General features: G+C 41.7%; 2 protein-coding genes and 1 non-coding gene across 3 annotated transcripts; all 3 read left to right on the forward strand.

Moving 5' to 3' along the window:
* Nucleotides 1–352: 352 nt before the first annotated feature.
* On the forward strand, nt 353–2,509 carry LOC124653604 (cytochrome P450 714C3-like). Its single transcript, XM_047192669.1, has 5 exons — nt 353–623; nt 903–1,129; nt 1,216–1,463; nt 1,619–1,994; nt 2,084–2,509. The coding sequence occupies exons 1-5, from the start codon at nt 362–364 to the stop codon at nt 2,507–2,509; spliced, it is 1,539 nt and encodes a 512-aa protein (XP_047048625.1). The 5' UTR covers nt 353–361.
* Nucleotides 2,510–2,990: 481 nt separating this feature from the next.
* On the forward strand, nt 2,991–7,550 carry LOC124652926 (cytochrome P450 714C2-like). The gene is made up of 6 exons (XM_047191972.1): nt 2,991–3,112; nt 3,944–4,373; nt 5,034–5,260; nt 5,431–5,678; nt 6,431–6,794; nt 6,980–7,550. Exons 2-6 carry the CDS (start codon nt 4,016–4,018, stop codon nt 7,403–7,405), a joined length of 1,623 nt encoding a protein of 540 aa, XP_047047928.1. The 5' UTR covers nt 2,991–3,112; nt 3,944–4,015; the 3' UTR covers nt 7,406–7,550.
* Nucleotides 7,551–7,956: 406 nt separating this feature from the next.
* TRNAL-CAA lies at nt 7,957–8,040 on the forward strand. The gene has a single exon. It is a non-coding gene; the product is annotated as a tRNA-Leu (tRNA).
* The last annotated feature ends 13,008 nt before the right edge of the window (nt 8,041–21,048 follow it).

Raw genomic sequence — 21,048 nt, forward strand, 5'->3', positions numbered from 1 at the left:
CGGTTATATGCCGAGCAAGAACGTCTTGCTTTTGATAATGAATAAATTTGTTATACATGTAAAATCTACTTGGCAGTTGCCTTGGATGCTGTGATATCTCAAAGTACATATATTAGTTGCCACAACTCTCTCCTGGACCTCGCAAACTGGTGCTGCAAGTGGCATAGATCATCTAACAATAAACTAATTGATACTGGGGACTGCATCTGAGATCAGCCTACCATTAAACAATCATACACCAGAATAGCAAGTCAGAGTCTACTCGGGAGTCTCAAACAAATATAAGGCTGGTTCTGGCATTGCCTTGTATCTGAATGTTTGACAGGAACACTTCCCCACCTCCAGTTCCATGCTTCTTCTCATGGAGAACTTACTTGCGCTGATATTTGTTCTTCTTGGCTTAGCTCTGTTTTACTTGGGTAACATCCTATGGCTAAGACCGGAGAAGATAAGGAAGAGGTTGAGAAGGCAAGGAGTGAAGGGTCCCAGGCCTACTTTGCTTGATGGCAACACCAGAGAGATGAAGCGTATCCGACATGAGCTCAAGCCTATGAAGAAGCAAGACAGCAACAACTACATTTCCACCCTCTTCCCTCACCTCCTTATCTGGATGGAAACTTATGGTATGTATGCAAGTGTTTCTTGATGCTATGATCTTGCTATGTTAGTATGTGAATATTTCAGAATGAAGATGTGATCTTGATCCTAATTGGATAGACAACTCTAGTCACTTTCCAACTACTTTAGTAGTACTATGCAAGTTATACTTTGATAGCAGGTATTTTAGAACCATAGCGATGATCAGGTTTATTCATAGTTAGACGGATATTGGATGTCAATTTATTCTACATCCATCGAAGCTATATTACAATGAGGTAACTGAAAATATGAATCTGGAGCAGGCTCTGTATTCCTGTACTCATCAGGAGGTCGGGAGATATTGCATGTTTCTCAGCCAGATATGGTGAAGGACATAGGCCACTGGACACCATCAGAGCTTGGGAAGCCCAATTATCTGAGGAAATCTCGCAAAGCTCTTCTTGGAAGAGGCATATTTACGGTGAATGGCAATGAATGGGTCTATCAGAGAAATACCATGGCGCCAGAGTTCTTCATGGACAAGATTAAAGTAGTGACACGCAGTTTTTCTTACAGTTAACATGGGTTAAAAATCTGGACTAGTATCATGGCTGAATTTGTGGTGTATATATGCAGGGTATGATACAGCTGATTGAGGATTCAACTGCTCCGTTGTTAGAAGTATGGGAGAACATTCTTGATAGTGCAGGAGGGAGCAAGGAGATAGTTGTAGATGATTATGTGCGGAACATCTCAGCAGATGTAATCTCCAGGGCTTGCTTCGGCAGTAGCTTCTCAAAAGGTGAGGAGATATTCTGCAGGCTTAGGAAGCTTCAAACGGCAATTTCTCAACAGGATGCACTTGTAGGACTCTCTGCACTGTGGTAAGTAAATGGTATTATTAACCATACTCTGTACTTAATGTGGTTTCTCTCTGTACGTTTGATCAGGAGTCAGCGCAAAAATGTAATTAGGCCACTTTTAAACGTGAAACAACTAGGCAGGGGTCAATGACACTAGTTCTTCCATGCTCTTGCAGGAAGCACCTGCCTACCAAGAGCAACCGAGAGATACGGAATCTGGTTGAGGAAGTTAGGCTACTGATCCTGGAGCTGGCAAAGGCCACCACGAATAACATTGGAGCTGAGCATTCGGGCACTTATAACAGTCTTCTGCATGCCATCATCAACGGTGCAAGTGGGCCTGGCCATGGTGGCACCTCCGAGGACTTCATCGTCAGCAACTGCAAGGCGATCTACTTTGCAGGGCACGAGACCACGGCGGTTACCGCCGTTTGGTGCCTGATGTTACTGGCCACACACCCGGAGTGGCAGGAGCGTGCCCGCGTCGAGGCACTGGAGGTTTGCCATTCGAGGAGCACATTGGATGCCAATGGCCTCCAACGACTCAAAACTGTGAGCAACTAACATATCCTTCAATCGTTTCTTAGAACTAGACATCATGCATTTTCAATCATGTGGTGTTACCTGACAACAAAACGCAGCTGACGATGGTGATCCAAGAAACTCTCCGTCTGTACCCACCGGCATCGCTGATGTTGCGTGAAGCTCTGACGGACATCAAGATCGGCGAACTGGACGTGCCCCGTGGAACGATCCTCCAGGTGACAAGATTGATGCTGCACCTCGACAAGGAGGCCTGGGGCTCGGACGCAGATGAGTTCCACCCCAGCCGGTTCGCCAACGGTGTGGCCGCGGCGTGCAAGCCGTCGCATATGTACGCGCCGTTCGGGCTCGGGCTGAGGACCTGCATCGGGCAGAACCTGGCGATGGCGGAGCTGAAGGTGGTCCTGGCACGCCTGCTGAGCAGGTTTGCCTTCTCGCCGTCGCCGGGTTACCGGCACCAGCCAGTGTTCCGGCTGACCATTGAGCCCGGGTTCGGCATGCCGCTGGTGGTGACAAGGCTGTGATCTTCATCGTTGATTTGTAGGACCTGAACATTTTTTGCTTTTTGAGAACTTTGGACACGATAATGACCAGTCAGACAGTCACCTTCCTTCTGTAAGCTTGTGGAAACTGTCGCTTCTTTCTTTGCAACAAAGAGAGTACGTTTTTGGATGGGGAACACGGGTGGGCCGAAGTATACGTATCCCGAAACAGCCGTTACTGACTTTGCTACCCTGTCTCGCCTTCGTCGTCCACTGTGCGGTTGGATGCCCCTAGCGGAGCGGTGGTTCCAGACGACCTCACGGCAGCACTCCTCTGCCGAGCTGAAGGTGGTCCTCTGCTAATCGGGCAAAGAGTGAAGGTTGTTTGGCTGGGCGGCGGCGGCGGCGGTCCGCCCAGAAATACCACGGTGCGTATCACTCCTGCTCGTCGCATCCATCCTCCATTCCGTCTGGTATAAGGCTAAATTCGTATGATGAGTCGAATTACTGTCAATTATCTGTTTGATTCGGATGTTTTTAGATCCTCTTTGATCCGGAAATTGGATGGGGAATGAATGTATAAAACAGGAGCTCCATTTTCAGTTATGGGCAAGAAAATAAGAAGCTTCTTGACGTTGCTAGGAGGTAAGTGCATAATTTAGTCTCAGCCATCATTTGATCAAGGGCCAATCGGGGTATACAAATATAGTAAGTATGACAAGATTAAAAACAATATCCCTGCAAAAAAAAACAATATCGTGTAAGTGACCAATCTCATAGAAAAAAAAAGTATCGACAATATTACTACGAAAATATATTCTATGGTGAATCCACTGACATTTATTTGGCATTATAGATGTTAATATTTTTATCTGTAAGATTGGTCAAATTTAAATACGTGTCTTCTTTTTAGGGAGGGAGTATATAGTTTGTAGATTACGTAGTAATAAATATTCAATATACGGAGTATTTATGTACTTAAAACATGCATATTTCAAATCTTATATGTGTATCAAAGTTGTATTTTTTGGGTCTAAATATTTTATTATCTTTGTCGGGATAGCATTTATTGTTATATATTTCCTTAGTATTTGTTGATGTGTTTTAATAGGGATGTAAATTGCGTCCTTGTTTATAAAATAAATTGTCCATATTAACCGAGGTAGAGTAATAGTAATCAGCTGTTGGATCGTCCATATCTGTTGCGGAGGATTTAAAACCTTGCAAAGTTTATTTCTACAATATTGCCCAACTAAGGTTGTACCAACTATCAAAAAAAAAAAACTACACATCACCTGTCCAGGATATAGTCATTTTATATCCCAAATTATGTTATTGTGCTGGGTGTGCTTTAGACATAGCAACGAGACAAAACTTTCCCCTCGAAGTATGTTCAAATATTGTCCACTAGTCTTTCTATCACCTATTGTTGTATCTTCATGCGATAGAAACTGACTCTGTTTTTTCTGCCAGCAGCTTTCAGAGTGCGTGACTAATTTGTAGCCTGGCATCTGTCCTGCTCCAGCTCCGAATGGACCACGCAGCAATATGCATATAAGCATGTCCTTTCTCTCCCTCATTCTCTCCGGCACGCTCATGGAGATAATTCTCTCATCATCGCCATGGTTACTACTCATACCGCTGATCTTCCTCTCTGTTCTTCTCTTCTCCTACCTGTACACCACCCTATGGCTAAGGCCGGGGAGACTCAGGCAGAAGCTGAGAAGCCAAGGAGTGAAGGGGCCCAAGCCCTCTTTCCTTTTCGGAAACATACCCGAGATGAGGAAAATCCAGAAACTTGCCACCTCTGATCGAGAACAGGAATCAGGGCGGTCCACGGACCGTTTCTCCTCGAATTTTGTGGCTACTCTATTCCCCTACTTACTGCACTGGAGCAGAGTATATGGTATGTCGAGAAACTTGTAACTAGTTTTAGTAAAGGAATTTCACTTTAAATTTTGTTGAGTTCTAGTGTATTCTGTGTTTGTATGGCTACAGGAACCTTAGTCAACATCAAACAACGTGAACAAAGTATATTTAGATTTTATTATGCCATTGAACAGCTAGGCATGGTACTGTATGTAGGACTGAAAAAGAGGTCAAGTGGATTGTAAAATTCCTTTACTTATTCTTCTAAACTGAGACCAAAGTGAAAATTTATATATTTTTCTTTACTCCATTACTTTGAACCACATGGATGAACAGCGCCGCCAATAAAATTTTCTTATTCCTCTGCTTTTCTTCTTTTTTTCCTATGAATCAAAGAGTACTTGTCTGGAAGAGGAGAGATCTCTTCTTTTTTTGCAAAAGCGGAATCTGTGGTTCTTATATGGGGAATGCCAACATGTAATCAGATTTTTTGGGTTCTCTTGTTGTTTCAAATACATACATGACACCATACTCTGAAGCCACTAAAATGGCATATTATTTGTTAAGATTCGTTATAGATAGTTTATAATTATCTCCTAGAATTCATAGTTATTCAGATGTACTTTATAATTTCCAGCCTCATCATGTGGTATTGATTTAATGTGAACTTTGCTTGGTAAATTTGATGTTGTGTCAGGTTCCATATACTTCTATGCCACTGGAAGCATACAAGTTCTAAACGTAACAGATTCAGACATGGTGAAGGCACTGGCCAACTACAAGGCGTTGGATCTTGGAAAGCCTTCCTTTTTGCAGAAAGAGCGTGGAGCTCTTCTTGGTATGGGAATTCTGACGGCAAATGGTGAACTATGGGTGCACCAAAGAAAGGTTATTGCAGCCGAGTTCTTCATGGACAAGGTTAAGGTAATTTATTTGATGGTTGGATCATGCTTCAGACACTTGTTTCAGAAAAAAATGAAGTTTTAGACAATACATGTTGTTTCAACAAGCTATTCAACAAAATAATCTGTGGAAAAGGTACTAATTATCACATGTACCATTAGACTAAAATTGTTTGTGGAAAATGTCCACAGGGAATGGTGGATTTGATGATGGATGCTGCAGTGTTGATGCTGAATTCATGGGAAGACAAAGTTGTGAGCAAAGGAGGCAGAGCAGAGATTGTGGTTGATGAGTTCTTGAGAAACTTCTCAGCTGATATCATATCAAGAACTTCTTTTGGAAGCAGTTTCACTGAAGGGAGAGAGATATTCTACAATATTCGTCAACTTCAGAAAGCAATGGCAAAGCAGACTATGCTTATTGGAGTTCCTGGAAGCAGGTATGTTCTATGCATTTATATATTGTTTATGGTATTATAACTTCATCTCCAGAAGCTATTTCTTTTAGGATTGACATATCATAATAGCAGTGGGACTAATAATATAAATCCATGGTACCTGAAAGCCTGTAACTTTGAAAAAAAAAAATCCTCTGCTTGAAGAAAATAATTTGAGCACAAAAATGAGTGTGGATATATCATAGTTGATTTTTTGGGTTCTGAACTGCAGTTTGTTTTATGCAATGGCTCAGAATTTTCATGTAATTGCATGTACCATGTTTGTTCAGTGCAAAATTTGTTAGACAGATCTAAAGTTAGAGGGTGGATATTTTGATCTACTTATCCTGTATTATAGTAGATCAAAGTTGAGGCCCTCTTTGGCACCATTTTTTTTAAGTATCCAGAGAATACTTATGTTACTAAAAATACTGAACTATTAAATACTTCAAGGTGTTTGGATCCAACAAGTTTTAAAAACTGAAGTATGCCTCAAACTGCTTTTTTTTTTGCCATATTGACAACTTCAGCCATGACCTTTTTTTCTAAACTGAAGTGAAATTCGCAGGCACTGAAATACTTTATTTTTGCAATACTGTGGTTTAAAAAAAAAGTGCTCCCAAGTGGAACCGTGTCAAAATCTGTATTTTCTAACCCCGCCATTCAGGTTGACAATGGGTGTTTTTCATGTTTTATCATCTAATAGCCATAAATTGTTTTTTGATATCCTTGACTTTTGCTGCTGGGATAACCAGATATTTACCAACAAAGGGCAATAGAGAGATTTGGAATCTGGAGAGCTGCATCCGTACCCTTATTTTAAACATCGTGAAGAAGCACGAACATGATTCAGAAACCTCTCCAAATAAGTTTCTCCTGCACTCCATCATTGAGGGTTCCAAAGCCGCTTCCTTCTCTTCATGTACGCCCGAGGATTTCATTGTCGACAACTGCAAGAACATCTACTTCGCCGGGCATGAGACAACCTCGAGCACTGCTGCGTGGTGCCTGATGCTTCTTGCATCACACCCTGAATGGCAGTCCCGCGCTCGGGTGGAAGTCCTTGAAGTTTGCCATGGGGAACCACTAGACTTTGACATGCTACGGAAGTTGAAAACGGTATGATAATCCCCGCTAGCTCTTCTGAACGAGTGAGTTTTTTTGTGTCATTAACAAGATCAATATCATGTTTTATCTCAACAAAATGATAACTACTGAGTAAGAGAGCTTGATGACTGCCTGACTTCATAGCTTTTGCTCCTTCTGGCTCCTGCATAAGTGCTAATCCAATCATGCTTTTACAGTTGACAATGGTGATCCAGGAGACCCTCCGCCTCTACCCACCAGCCTCCTTCATCACACGGGAAGCTCTGAACGACATCAACCTCGGCGGCATCGACATCCCGAAAGGCACCAACATCAGAGTCCCGATCGCTCTGGCTCACCGGGATCCTTCCGCGTGGGGCGCCGACTGCGACAGGTTCGATCCGGGCAGGTTCGCCAGTGGCATAGCGCGCGCCTGCAAACCTCACCACATGTACATGCCCTTCGGGGTCGGTCCCCGGACATGTGCCGGCCAAAACCTGGCGATGGTTGAGCTCAAGGTCGTGTTGTCGCTCGTTCTGTCCAGGTTTGAGTTCGAGCTCTCGGCAAACTATGTGCATCGTCCGGCGTTCAGGTTGACAGTGGAGCCCGGGGATGGCGTGCCGCTGATTTTTAGGAAGCTATGATGGCTCATTCATTATTTTTGTTGGAAAATTGTTGAAGCTTTGCGGGTGTTGCGTGTTGTGCTGTGTGGATAATAAGGCCAGGCATGTCTGTGACAGGGAGGAACGGCTGGACATCGACTGTGAATACATGTGCTGTTTTACATAAGACTAAGAATAAGAATAACAAGTATTGTCACTTTGGATGCTCAGAGATACCGAGTAGGTTGTAGACCGTCCTGCCCCAAAATGGTTGTCGCGGCACTTGTTCTTTTGGTAGTTTGCTCTTTTTCTGTGTCATGAACTGCTCAAGCTTAATATAATGACGTGTAGGATGTAAGAAGATCAGAGGATTGTAATTGACTCCGTCCTTTTGAAGGATGTAGTAAATTCATCTTGTATGCAATATTGTATGGAACCAAACATGGGGAAGATGCGAAAGCAGGCCTTGACTTTGCAATCCTAATTTTATATGTTCGTGCATTTCAAAACTCGTGCAAAAGAAAGTCAACCTGGCAGGGGAAAAGGAAACTATGAAGGTATATATAGGTTTTAAAAACGTACACAGCATCAAAGTCAGGATGGCCGAGTGGTCTAAGGCGCCAGACTCAAGTTCTGGTCCTCTTACGAGGGCGTGGGTTCAAACCCCACTTCTGACAAATTTTATGTTTTGTTCTCTTTTTACTTCTTTTTTTTACTTAACCCATATCACACTCCGATCCTCTTTTTAGTACAGTCTATGTGCAGCATCGCCCGACGTGTACAACTTTAGACATCCAAAGTCCATGATAATTCCTCTATGTATCAATGTAAGATGTTTTAGGCATTTTTAAAGTTGATTAGATAAAAATCAAAGTGAATTAACCTACAAATAAAAATAGATTAAATACAAACTAAAGTGGATGAACCAAGTAAAATATTTCAACATCTTACATTTCTGAATCGGATGGAGTAACTTATAAGACATGCATGCCAAATCAAATCATGTCTAAGACGAGTCAGTGTTGTATTCTGAGTGTGGTTTCTTCCTGTATTCGGAGTAGCATCTATATATTTAATTTATAGGATGGAGTCCTCCATATCCCTCTTTTTTTTACTTCATGGATCTTGTCAGCATAATTGATCGAACGGGGTAGGGTAGGGAGCGGTTGATAAATAAAACGGAAAGAGGCCCTGTCTTTGCACTTATTTATCAAACGGGATGTAGGGGTTGATTTGGCAGCTGATCTGGGAACCATCCGTGTGATGTGGAAACTGAAACCGGATGCACCATTCGTCCAAGTTGCTTTGAGCAACAATCAGCTGGATTCCTCGGCAGCGGCTGAGGTGATCTAAGACATGAAGTTCCAGTGCAAGACATGGTTCTCTGCGTGTACCATCAGCACCCTGCCAATCAGGCAGCTTTAAGGTTTGGCAAAATTTGTTTTTTTTCGATAAAGGGAATATATTAATATCAAAAAGATACCAATTACACCCAGCCTCTGCAACAACGCACCACCCCAATGGCACTACGGATGCACACAGCCAAAAAAAGGAAAAGAAAACTAAGAAACAAAAGTCCCGCTACGGTATCTCGGGCCTAACAACAAGCAATACATCCACCGCCAAAACAACACCTGAAATACAGACTCTCCAAAAACGACGCCTCCAAGAAGGGAACAAGTGCTCTAACACCGTCGTCGCTCGATCAACGATCTTAGGTTTTCACCCCGAAGATAGTCCCCGCTCTCAAAACAATGCCTCCAACAAGGTCATTGCCGGGCACAACCGGCTAAGGTCGGACCTTGGGTTTTCACCCCGAAAGGTAGGACTCGAACTTCACCCGTGTTGTCGCCCCCACTTTCATACCGCTGCTGTGAAGCCCGGAACACCAAGCAAGTCCCTCAACAGCGCGGAGACTTGAACCTCCCTTAGCTAGTCCTCCCTCCGGCCTTCATGAACTTCTCTTCTTCCGACTTTCATCATGGATCCATAGTCACTTGATGTCAACACAGAAAAAGAGCTTCGCGCCGCTCCCTCCGGAACCAATCGGTCGGAATAAAAGCATGGGTGCGCACGACCGAATACCACCGATCCAGCAAACTCCGTGCAAAAAGCACTGTTACATTCGCCGGCGGAGCCTTCCGGAACTCAACACTCCGGCTAGATCACGAGTCCAGGCCTCCGATAGGTCTTCCTCTTCACGCAAGAGAGACCCTAGGACCACCGCCTTTATTCAGGTCGGACCCTCACGTCGGCGACCATCCTAGGCTGGCCACTCCAACCCTCCACCGGCGACTTCGTCGCCGGCTTCCATGCATCTCCATCTCGCCGCTGGAACGCGGTGATAGATCGATAGATCCACCACCACCAACCGCAGGCCGACCCTCTCCGGCGAAGAAGAGGGCCACCTCCACCGTCGTACCCAAGGTTGCTGCCCCGGGCGACCTCGTGTCGCGGGTGAAGCCCGAGATCGCCTCCACTCACCGGCGAGAGGCGGGGGAAAATGGCGCAGGCCATGGGCCTGGCCGCCGCCCACCACCAGCCCCTGCCGGAGTGCTGCGGAGAGCCGACGGGAGGAGGGCGCAGGCAGGCCGCCGCCGCCCATCCCAACCGCGCCGGCCGATCCACCAGTGGAGAGCCGACGGGAGAAGGGGGCGCAGCGCAGGCCGCCGCCGCCCATCCCATCCGCGCGTCCGCCATGCTCGAGGGAGGGAGATCCGGCCGCCGTCCACCATGCGTCGACGAGGAAGGGCCCCCGCCACCGCCACGCCCCGTGGGTCTTTGCCCCGGCGGCGGCGGCGGCTAGGGCTGGGAGGCTGGGGGCTGTCGTCCGTCCGTCTGGCAAAATTTGTTGCATAGTTGAAGAAACAAAGTGTCCCTGTCCTTAGCACATGGTCGTTGAAGAAACGATGTCTCTTAAAAAGAAGAAGATAATCATTGAAGAAGTTCTTTGATAGTTTTAGTACTTAAGAGGCATAGAAAAAAAAGCCGTCTAATCTTAATTAAAGATGTCAACCCCTCAAAATGGAGTGAAAAAAGTTACAGATTAAAGCATGTGGGCGCTCTTGCGGATTCAGGAGTTTTAGCGGCATGCTTGAGGTCTCATAAACCGAGATGGATATTCTCAACAAAAAAAAACAAGATGGATGATGAAGATGTGATCCTTATTTAATTTATATCTTTGAGTCAGCAGAAAAAACAACATTACTACCACGGATGTTACATCTTCAAGAAGAAAATATAACTTGCTCAGAAACAAGATTGAGTTTTCGGGGACTATCCAGTGTCCTGGCAGGGGCATTGTACCACAATGACGTTTGTACATGGCGAAATTATGGTAAGGGCCTACTTAAGATACAAAGGTATGGTTTAAAGTTGTTCCCATCATGACTTACCACCTTGGTATGTTTTGCGTATTTTTTATGGACGACTTGATCAAGATAATAAAAGAGAATTATATTTGTTATCTGGTGAATCTTTTATGGACCTTACTCCTGAACAAGCTTGGATACGCCTAGATAAAGTTCACAAAAATATAGAAACTTGGGGCTTTGATCTTGGGAGTGAAGGTGAAATAGAAATAGAATATGATTGTCTAAATGCTTATAAAGAAAACGGAAAAGTAAAAGAAACGGCTAATGAACTTCACCTTGATGATGTTATGGTATTATATGTTCTTCAGACTTTTACATAATTCATTGGAGCACCAAAAAAGGAATGGCTCCATTATACTCCACCACCTCAACCAGTTGAAGGAGTGCAAATGGTAGTTGATACACCTAAAGAAGTGTTGATTGAGAGATGACCTTATGAAGACCCGCTCCCTCTTCCAAGGACAGCGGCAAAGCATGCATATTAGGGCTCAACTCCTTGCAGAGCAAACGGAAAAGGAGAAGGAGAATTAGAAGGAGAAGCTAAACGAACCGGAAGAAGGAGTTAATAATGAGGAACCCACTTATGAAGCTATGGAAGAAGAAAAGGAGGTAACTAAGGAGGAGATATTGGCTATGTATGCACATTGCAATGTAGTTGAACTTGACTCTGAAGCTTCCCAATTCATCGAAGGTATGGTTAAAGCTAAGAATGTTGGTAAGCCCATCTTTCCTTGCACTTTTGGTGAATGTTCTTATTGCGGTCTTTGTGATATTGGAACGGTTGTTAATGTTATTCCTTATATATTTTAGTTTACTTTTCAGGGTGAAATCGAACAAGCAAAATTAAAAGACATAGATATGAAAATAATGCTTGCTAATAAAACTCTTGGAGTCCCTATGGGAATAATAAGAAATGTGCTTATTAGCATTGGACCTTATAAATATCCTATTAATTTTGTTGTCAATGATATGACTGTTGACTCTCATTGTCCAATCATTTTTGTAAGACCATTCTTAAACACTTCAGGGGCTAACATTGATTGTAGGAAAAAAAAAAATATCTCCCTCAAGTTTGGGGAGGAAGTTATGCACTTCCAGTTCTCAAAATTTGAGCACAAGCCAATAATCGAAAATTTTGAGGAAGAAGAACCTGAGGAAGAAAGTAATCTTACTAGTCTTGTTGTTGTCCTTTATGATACCCCTGAAGATGAAATGGAAAGAACTTTTGTTGAGAATGATGATGTTATAAGAGATACAGATAAAGAGGAGATTGATGAGTATCTAGACTCATCTCCTGTAGTTGATCCCTTTATGAACAAAATTTATGAAATACCTGAAATAAAAGGAGATGAAGCTTTGCCACCTCCAGAACTCAAGCATCTCTCACCAGATTTGAAATATAGGTTTTTGGATGACATAAATAAATAGTTAAATACCCTATTATTATAAGTGCTAACCTTGCTGAGAAAGAGGAGGAACAAATAATGATGGTATTGAAAATGCAACATAAAGACCTTGGTTATTCCTTGGATGACTTGAAAGGGATTAGTCCCTCGATAGCCACCCATAGAATATTCATGGAAGAAGGAGCTCAACCTATGGCAGATTTCCAAAGGGAACTTAAACCTGAAATGAAGGAAGTGGTAAGAAAGAAAATCATTTGCCTACTTGATGCAGGCATTATTTACCATGTCACAGAGAGTGATTGGGTAAGCCATGTTCATTGTGTCCCAAAAAATTGAGGGTTTACTGTTGTACCAAATAAACACAATGAAATGGTTCCTACTCGAACTGTCGTAGGACATAGGATATGCATTGATTTAAAAAAAACTAAATAAAGAAACTCGAAATGATCATTACCCACTACCATTTATAGATCAAACATTAGAGAGTCTTGCCAGCCACTCCTACTTTTGTCATCTAGATGGATACTCTTGTTTTTCTCAAATATTTGTCCATCCTCAAGATCAATTGAAAACAACTTTCACTTGTCCCTTGGGATTATATGTTTACCGCATAATGTCTTTTGGTTTATGCAACACGCCAACTACATTTCATAGATGCATGGCTACCATATTTGTTGATTATATTGAGCATATAATGGAAAGAGGATTTTCCCCTATCTTTGCGATGGTTTGAGCAAACATTTTCTACGAACCATATACGAAGGAAAAAAGGAAAATAATCTAAAAAGTTTTAAAAGACAAAAAATGACCAAGAGTGATGGTAAGTGAGATAGAGGTATTTTTATCCTTTTCCAATTCTTAATCTCTAGTTTTCTATGTTTAGTTCTTGTTTTTGAGTTCCTTGTGTTTTTTCTGAGTCTACAGCCAGTTTTTCGGGCAGACAGTACTACCGCACTCGCTCATATGGATGGTCACTATTCTCTCTGTATTCTTCGCTTTGTTTTCCTCCGTTTGTGTTTTAAAATTTTAAAAAAGATACCTTCCTATAGAGTCGGTAACTCGGGTACGACCTCACGGTACGGTGCAATCCCGCCTGTACCGAGTTTTCGGAAAGTTTTAGACCGACTTCGGCAATTCGGATTTTCGGAAATTTGTCGGGTACGGTCGGCCGGTACGGGCTGCGCCGTACCGATGGTCGCCGCGTGCACCAGAATTTCCTTTTGACTCATTTCCTTTTGTATTTTGTTGGGATTCTTTTCTTGCACGATTATAACTCCAATCCTACAATATTTTCATGTTCTTAACCCCTCATAGCTCCCAGGACAAGTCCTCTCCTCTTAATCAACAAATCTCATCCAAGCTTTTACCTCACTTCATCGACGTGATCATGTCTCTCCCATGGAACATCACACAACCAACCCGTGGAGATCAATGTACCCTGAAGGCTTGGAAGAAGGACACTGGAGTGGAGAAAGAAGCAGAGCGATGGTGGAAGATCAACGAAGGTCAGAAAGTTTTCAGCTTGCTTGTAGGTAAAGATGGCAATCATGATGAGATCACTATGTACATTGAAGATGATGGTGCATTCTTTATAAACAAGCTGAAGCTAGAAGAGAAAGAGAGGCAGGAATCTCTTGACAAATTAGATCAACATGTTAAGAGAGCTGAAGAGAGGGCTCCGGGGTCTGTAGAGCATGTCAAGCTGCTACGCCGCTACTTGGATCAGATGGACGAGAAGATCATAAAAGGATTGGAAGCAAATCTTGATATTTGTCTTTGTTCTCTTGACACCCAGAAGAAGACGATTGAACTGAACAAGAACTATATTGACGTCTTGCAAAAAATAGCCAAGGAGCGCACTAGCCGCATATCATCTATCTTGAAGCACTCAACATTGCACTTTCAATCAAGGTCCGCAAGCTCGAAGGAGAGTCACCTTCAAAATAGAAGAACAAACTACGGTATCAAATAATAACAAGGATTATTTGATCCCACCTAGCTTGGTTACAGGCTTGGGGAGATCTATAACGTCTTGTAATCTATCTTTCAAGTTTGCATGTTTATTTTCCGCTTGCATTTTAGTTTCAATTCCAAAAGATTTGAATTAGTTGCATGATTAACTCCTTTGGAGAGTGAATGGTTCTTATCCAATGAACTATGAGCAATTATTATATTTGAATTATGGTTGAATCTTGATTATTGTGTTAGATGTATGAATTAGGATGAGTATTATTGTACTTGTATCATGGTAATGATTTTAGGGTCTTCCACACCAATATTTTTTGATAGAATATGAGAAAAGAATTATCGATAAAGCATATTATGATCGTTGGTTTAACCATATGAGAATTTAAAATTGTAAGAGTAATAAAATAAAGGAATAATTGTGAAAAGTTTTGTGCTATCAAGTTATATACAAGAAAGATACGAGTGAGAAGAAAAGAATTGCTCGTAGACATGAAAAGTTGCTCTCAAATGGATTCTCAAATAGATAGCTAAACTTGATGATCTAATGGTATGTAAAGTAATTAATCTTCATATAAGCTATCAAATAAAAAAGGTGTGGAAGCCTCTAAGACATCTGAATATGATAATAGTGTGATGGAGCTCATTGTTAGTTCTATACCCGATGTTGTAATCATTGTTCTAAAAAATTCCTCATTTATTTTAACGACTCACGCTTCATGAACAAGAAGACTCTGTCCATTAAGCTTTTATCTTGCTCGGGGACGAGCAAGAGTCGAGCTTGGGGAAGTTGATGAGTGCATTTTTTCAGTGTTTTAGGTATCCTTGTGTAGCAATAGGATTTTGGTATTTCACTGCGCTTGCGCGCACCTTTATGATTGTGTCAACAATATCTGAAAATATTAAAGCAATGATGAAATATCAATAAAAACTATCATCTTTATGGTTTTTGACGTGATAAAAGTCATCTGAGCACTTAACCACGCACTTGGGCCAAAGGAGGATGCGAGGAGGAACTCCAGAAGGTTTAGAGGGCATCGGTACGGGGGCCGACCCGTACACACCGCCAGGAGCTCCACCTCGTGAAACACTTTCACCTCACGCAGAAGGATCAGAGATCCAACATTCAAAGACACTGAAAATACCGAAACATCACCTCTGAGAGAGATCTGGAGGAGGAACCTAGGAGAGACATAATTTGGACTATTACGCTGATCATTGGAGGACAAGGCATCATCCACTCATCATCAACCGTTGCATCTTCATCACCATCACCAAACCCTTTTTTATTCAACCCATAGTTGTGATCTCAATTTCTATTTTGGATTTGTGTTTGAATTCATACCATTACCTTTATTCCATCCACACAATTATGATGATCTTCTTGATTGCTTCCATGTGTGAGTAGTTCCATTTGTTCTTGGGGAGATGGAGAACCCCTAGCATCACTATGAGATGAATCAAAGATGGTCTATGATTTTACTATATGATTGTGTGTTAGTTCTCTCTCTAGATATTATGTGAAGTGCACAATGCAATATTTGCCTTAGGGACTAGAGAGAGAACTACCCTTTGAAGTATGATATAGTGTACGGCGGGAAGTGACATTACTGTGGTGGTGCTCTATGATATGGAAGAGGAGGATAAAGAGAGACTCACTAAGCTCATATCGGTAACCATGGGGAAACCCTTAATTGCAATACTGAATATGTGGTTGCAGAAGGCTAGCCGCAGTGGTTATTTAGAGATGCGATGACAGATCATTTTCTGAGCGCATCTTAATATGGAGGTCTCTCCACACACAACATGATCAAAAGCATATTTTATCTTGATTAACATTAATCCTAATGCTAGAGCTAGGTGGATCCTAGAAATCCCCGAGAACACTTCACCTCATTGAGTTTCACTTCATTTCTTATTACGCTTGTTACTTTATTGCTTTGTTGCAACCAAATACAACTCTCTTCAAAACACCCTTACTTGAGATTAAGGAGCGACTTACAAGTGGCCCTTAATAGATAGTAGCAAGGGGCATTAAGACCTTAACTAGTAGCTCCTCGTGGTTCGATACTCTTATTTCAAAACTAGCTAAAATTGAATTGTGCACTTGCATTCATCAGTCGGAGCAGATCATGTATCATGTGAAGAATGGTAAAAGCATTTTATTTAGAAGGATATTTGGATTGGCAATTGTTCACAAACTATTCTTTTTTGGGATCTTTAAGTGATTGTTAATGAACATCAGTGTACTCTTGTTGATGCCTAGGATGGTACTAATCTGAGATTTACTTTTAGTAGAAGAGTTGGCCCAACTTTGTATTATCGATGGCTTGAACTGATTGCTCTTGCTCAAACGCTCTCTTTTTTATGAATCTGATGATTCCCCCATTTTTATTTTCCATCTGTGAGGCGTGTACTCTGTGAGATCTTTTTTATTGCATAGTCAATAATGGTGGGATTGTCCTATTCCATACCTCTACAGTTTCGAAGATCCACACCCCCCTCGAATTTTTATTTTTTATGGTTGCTATCGAATAATAAGTTGCTTACTAGGGACAATCTGTGAGACTTGACTTGTTTATTTTGCAATGAACAAGAATCTATTAACCATCTATTTTTTGAATGGGTAGTCCCTCAGTATGTTGGTCTCATCCTGCCTTAACAATGATGTTGGTTGTAATTTTGAATCAGTCGCTAGATGGTGGATTAGCAAAAATAAGAATGGTGTGTGATGCGTGCAGTTAACATACGTCCGTTGGGAACCCCAAGAGGAAGGTGTGATGCGTACAGTAGTAAGTTTTCCCTCAGTAAGAAATCAAGGTTTATCGAACCAGTAGGAGCCAAGAAGCACGTTGAAGGTTGATGGCGGCGAAGTGTAGTGCGGCGCAACACCAGGAATTTCGGCGCCAACGTGGAACCTGCACAACACAATCAAAGTACTTTGCCCCAACGTAATAGTGAGCTTGTCAATCTCACCGGCTTGCTGTAAACAAAGGATTAAATGTATAGTGTGGAAGATGATGTTTGTTTGCGAAGAACAAGTAAAGAACAATTGCGGTAGATTGTATTTCGGATGTAAAGAATGAACCGGGGTCCACAGCTTCACTAGTGGTGTCTCTCCCATAAGATAAATAGCATGTTGGGTGAACAAATTACGGTTGGGCAATTGACAAATAAAGAAGGCATAACAATGCACATACATATATCATGATGAGTACTATGAGATTTAATCAAGGCATTACGACAAAGTACATAGACCGCTATCCAACATGCATCTATGCCTAAATAGTCCACTTTCAGGTTATCATCCGAACCCCTTCCGGTATTAAGTTGTAAACAACAGACAATTGCATTAAGTATGGTGCGTAATGTAATCAACACAAATATCTTTAGACAAAGCATCGATGTTTTATCCCTAGTAGCAACAGCACATCCACAACCTTAGAACTTTCCGTCATCGTCCTGCATTCAATGGAGGCATGAACCCACTATCGAGCATAAATACTCCCTCTTGGAGTTACAAGTATCAACTTGGCCGCAGCCTCTACTAGCAACGGAGAGCATGCAAGAACATAAACAACATATATGATAGATTGATAATCAACTTGACATAGTATTCAATATTCATCGGATCCCAACAAACACAACATGTAGCATTACAAATAGATGATCTTGATCATGATAGGAAGCTCACAAGATCTAACATGATAGCACAATGAGGAGAAGACAACCATCTAGCTACTGCTATGGACCCATAGTCCAGGGGTGAACTACTCACACATCTATCCGGAGGCGATCATGGCGATGAAGAGCCCTCCGGGAGATGATTCCCCTCTCCGGCAGGGTGCCGGAGGCGATCTCCTGAATCCCCCGAGATGGGATTGGCGGCGGCGGCATCTCTGGAAGGTTTTCCGTATTGTGGCTCTCGGTACAGAGGGTTTCGCGACGAAGGCTTTAAGTAGGCGGAAGGGCGGAGTCGGAGGAGTCACGGGGGCCCCACACGCTAGGACCGCGCGGGCCCCCTCTAGGCCGCGCCGCCCTAGTGTGGCGGCGCCCCGTGGCCCCACTTCGTTTCTCCCTCGGTCTTCTGGAAGCTTCGTGGAAAAATAAGCCCCTGGGCGTTGATTTCGTCCAATTCCGAGAATATTTCCTTACTAGGATTTCTGAAACCAAAAACAGCAGAAAACAGCAACTGGCTCTTCGGCATCTCGTCAATAGGTTAGTGCCGGAAAATGCATAATAATGACATATAATGTGTATAAAACATGTGAGTATCATCATAAAAGTAGCATGAAATATAAGAAATTATGGATACATTTGAGACGTATCAAGCATCCCCAAGCTTAGTTCCTACTCGCCCTCGAGTAGGTAAACGATAACAAGGATAATTTCTGAAGTGACATGCTATCGTAATCTTGATCAATACTATTGTAAAGCATATGAGATGAATGCAGCGATTCGAAGCAATGATGAAGACAATGAGTAAACAAATGAATCATATAGCAAAGACTTTTCATGAATAATACTTTCAAGACAAGCATCAATAAGACTTGCATAAGAGTTACTCATAAAGCAATAAATTCTTAGTAGAAAGCTTTGAAACAACAGAAAGGAAGATATAAGTTTCAGCGGTTGCTTTCAACTTCAACATGTATATCTCATGGATAATTGTCAACACAAAGTAATATAACAAGTGCAATAGGTAAACATGTAGGAATCAATGCACACAGTTTACACAAGTGTTTGCTTCTAAGATAGAAAGAAGTAGGTAAACTGACTCAACAATAAAGTAGAAGAATGGCCCTTCGCGAGAGGAAGCATGGATTACTATATTTGTGCTAGAGCTTTTTATTTTGAAAACATAGAAACAATTTTGTCAACGGTAGTAATAAATCATATGTGTTATGTATAAGATATCCTATAAGTTGCAAGCCTCATGCATAGAATACTAATAGTGCCCGCACCTTGTCCTAATTAGTTTGGATTAACACGGATTATCATTGCATAACATATGTTTCAACCAAGTGTCACAAAGGGGTACCTCTATGCCGCCTCGTACGAGAGGTCTAAGGAGAAAGTTCGCATTGGATTTCTCGCTTTTGATTATTCTCAACTTAGACATCCATACCGGGACAACATAGACAACAGATAATGGACTCCTCTTTTAATTCTTAAGCATTCAACAACAGTTAATATTCTCATAAGAGATTGAGGATTTGTGTCCAAACTGAATCTTCCACCATGATTCATGGCTTTAGTTAGCGGCCCAATGTTCTTCTCTAAAAATATGCATACTCAAACCATTTGATCATGAAAATCGCCCTTACTTCAGACAAGACGAACATGCATAGCAACTCACATGATATTCAACAAAGGTAAAATAGTTGATGGCGTCCCCAGAAACATGGTTACCGCTCAACAAGCAACTTATTAAGAAATAAGATACATAAGTACATATTCTTCACCACAATATTTTTTAAGGCTATTTTCCCATGAGCTATGTATTGTAAAGGCAAAGAATAGAAGTTTAAAGGTAGCACTCAAGTAATGTACTTTGGGATGGCAGAGAAATACCATGTGGTAGGTAGGTATGGTGGACACAAATGGCATAGTTTTTGCCTCAAGGATTTGGATGCACGAGAAGAATCCCTCTCAATACAAGGCTAGGCTAGCAAGGTTATTTGAAGCAAACTCAAGTATAAAATGGTGCAGCAAGACTCACATATGAACATATTGTAAGTATTATAAGACTTTACATCGTCTCCTTGTTGTTCAAACACCTTAACCAGAAAATATCTAGACTCTAGAGACCAATCATGCAAACCAAATTTTAACAAGCTCTATGTAGTTCTTCATTAATAGGTGCAAGGTACATGATGCAAGAGCTTAAACATGATCTATATGATCACAAAAATTGCCAAGTATCAAATTATTCAAGACATTATACCATTTACCACATGCGGCATTTTCCGTTTCCAACCATATATCAATGAACGAAGTAGTTCAACCTTCGCAATGAACATTAGGAATAAAGCTAAGAACACATGTGTTCATATGCAACAGCGGAGCGTGTCTCTCTCCCCCACAAAGAATGCTAGGATCCGATTTTATTCAAACAAAACAAAAATAAAAAACAAACAGACGCTCCAAGTTAAGCACATAAGATGTGACTGAATAAAAATATTGTTTCACTAGAGGTGACCTGATAAGTTGTCGATGAAGAAGGGGATGCCTTGGGCATCCCCAAGCTTAGATGCTTGAGTCTTCTTAAAATATGCAGGGATGAACCACGGGGGCATCCCCAAGCTTAGACTTTTCACTCTTCTTGATCATATTGTATCATCCTCCTCTCTTGACCCTTGAAAACTTCCTCCACACCAAACTCGAAACAAACTCATTAGAGGGTTAGTGCATAATTGAAAATTCATATATTCAGAGGTGACATAATCATTCTTAACACTTCCGGACATTGCACAAAGCTACTGAAAGTTAATGGAACAAAGAAATCCATCAAACATAGCAAAACAGGCAATGCGAAATAAAAGGCAGAATCTGTCAAAACAGAACAGTCCGTAAAGACGAATTTTTCAGGGGCACTTAACTTGCTCAGATGAAAATTCTCAAATTGAATGAAAGTTGCGTACATATCTGAGGATCACGCACGTAAATTGGCAGATTTTTCTGAGTTACCTACAGAGAACCCTGCCCAAATTCGTGACAACAAGAAATCTGTTTCTGCGCAGTAATCCAAATCTAGTATTGACTTTACTATCAAAGACTTTACTTGGCACAACAATGCAATAAAATAAAGATAAGGAGAGGTTGCTACAGTAGTAACAACTTCCAAGACTCAAATATAAAACAAAAGTGCAGAAGTAAAATAATGGGTTGTCTCCCATAAGCGCTTTTCTTTAACGCCTTCGGCCTAGGCGCAGAAAGT

This window comes from Lolium rigidum, chromosome 5, assembly GCF_022539505.1.
Source record: "Lolium rigidum isolate FL_2022 chromosome 5, APGP_CSIRO_Lrig_0.1, whole genome shotgun sequence".
Lineage (NCBI taxonomy): Eukaryota > Viridiplantae > Streptophyta > Magnoliopsida > Poales > Poaceae > Lolium > Lolium rigidum.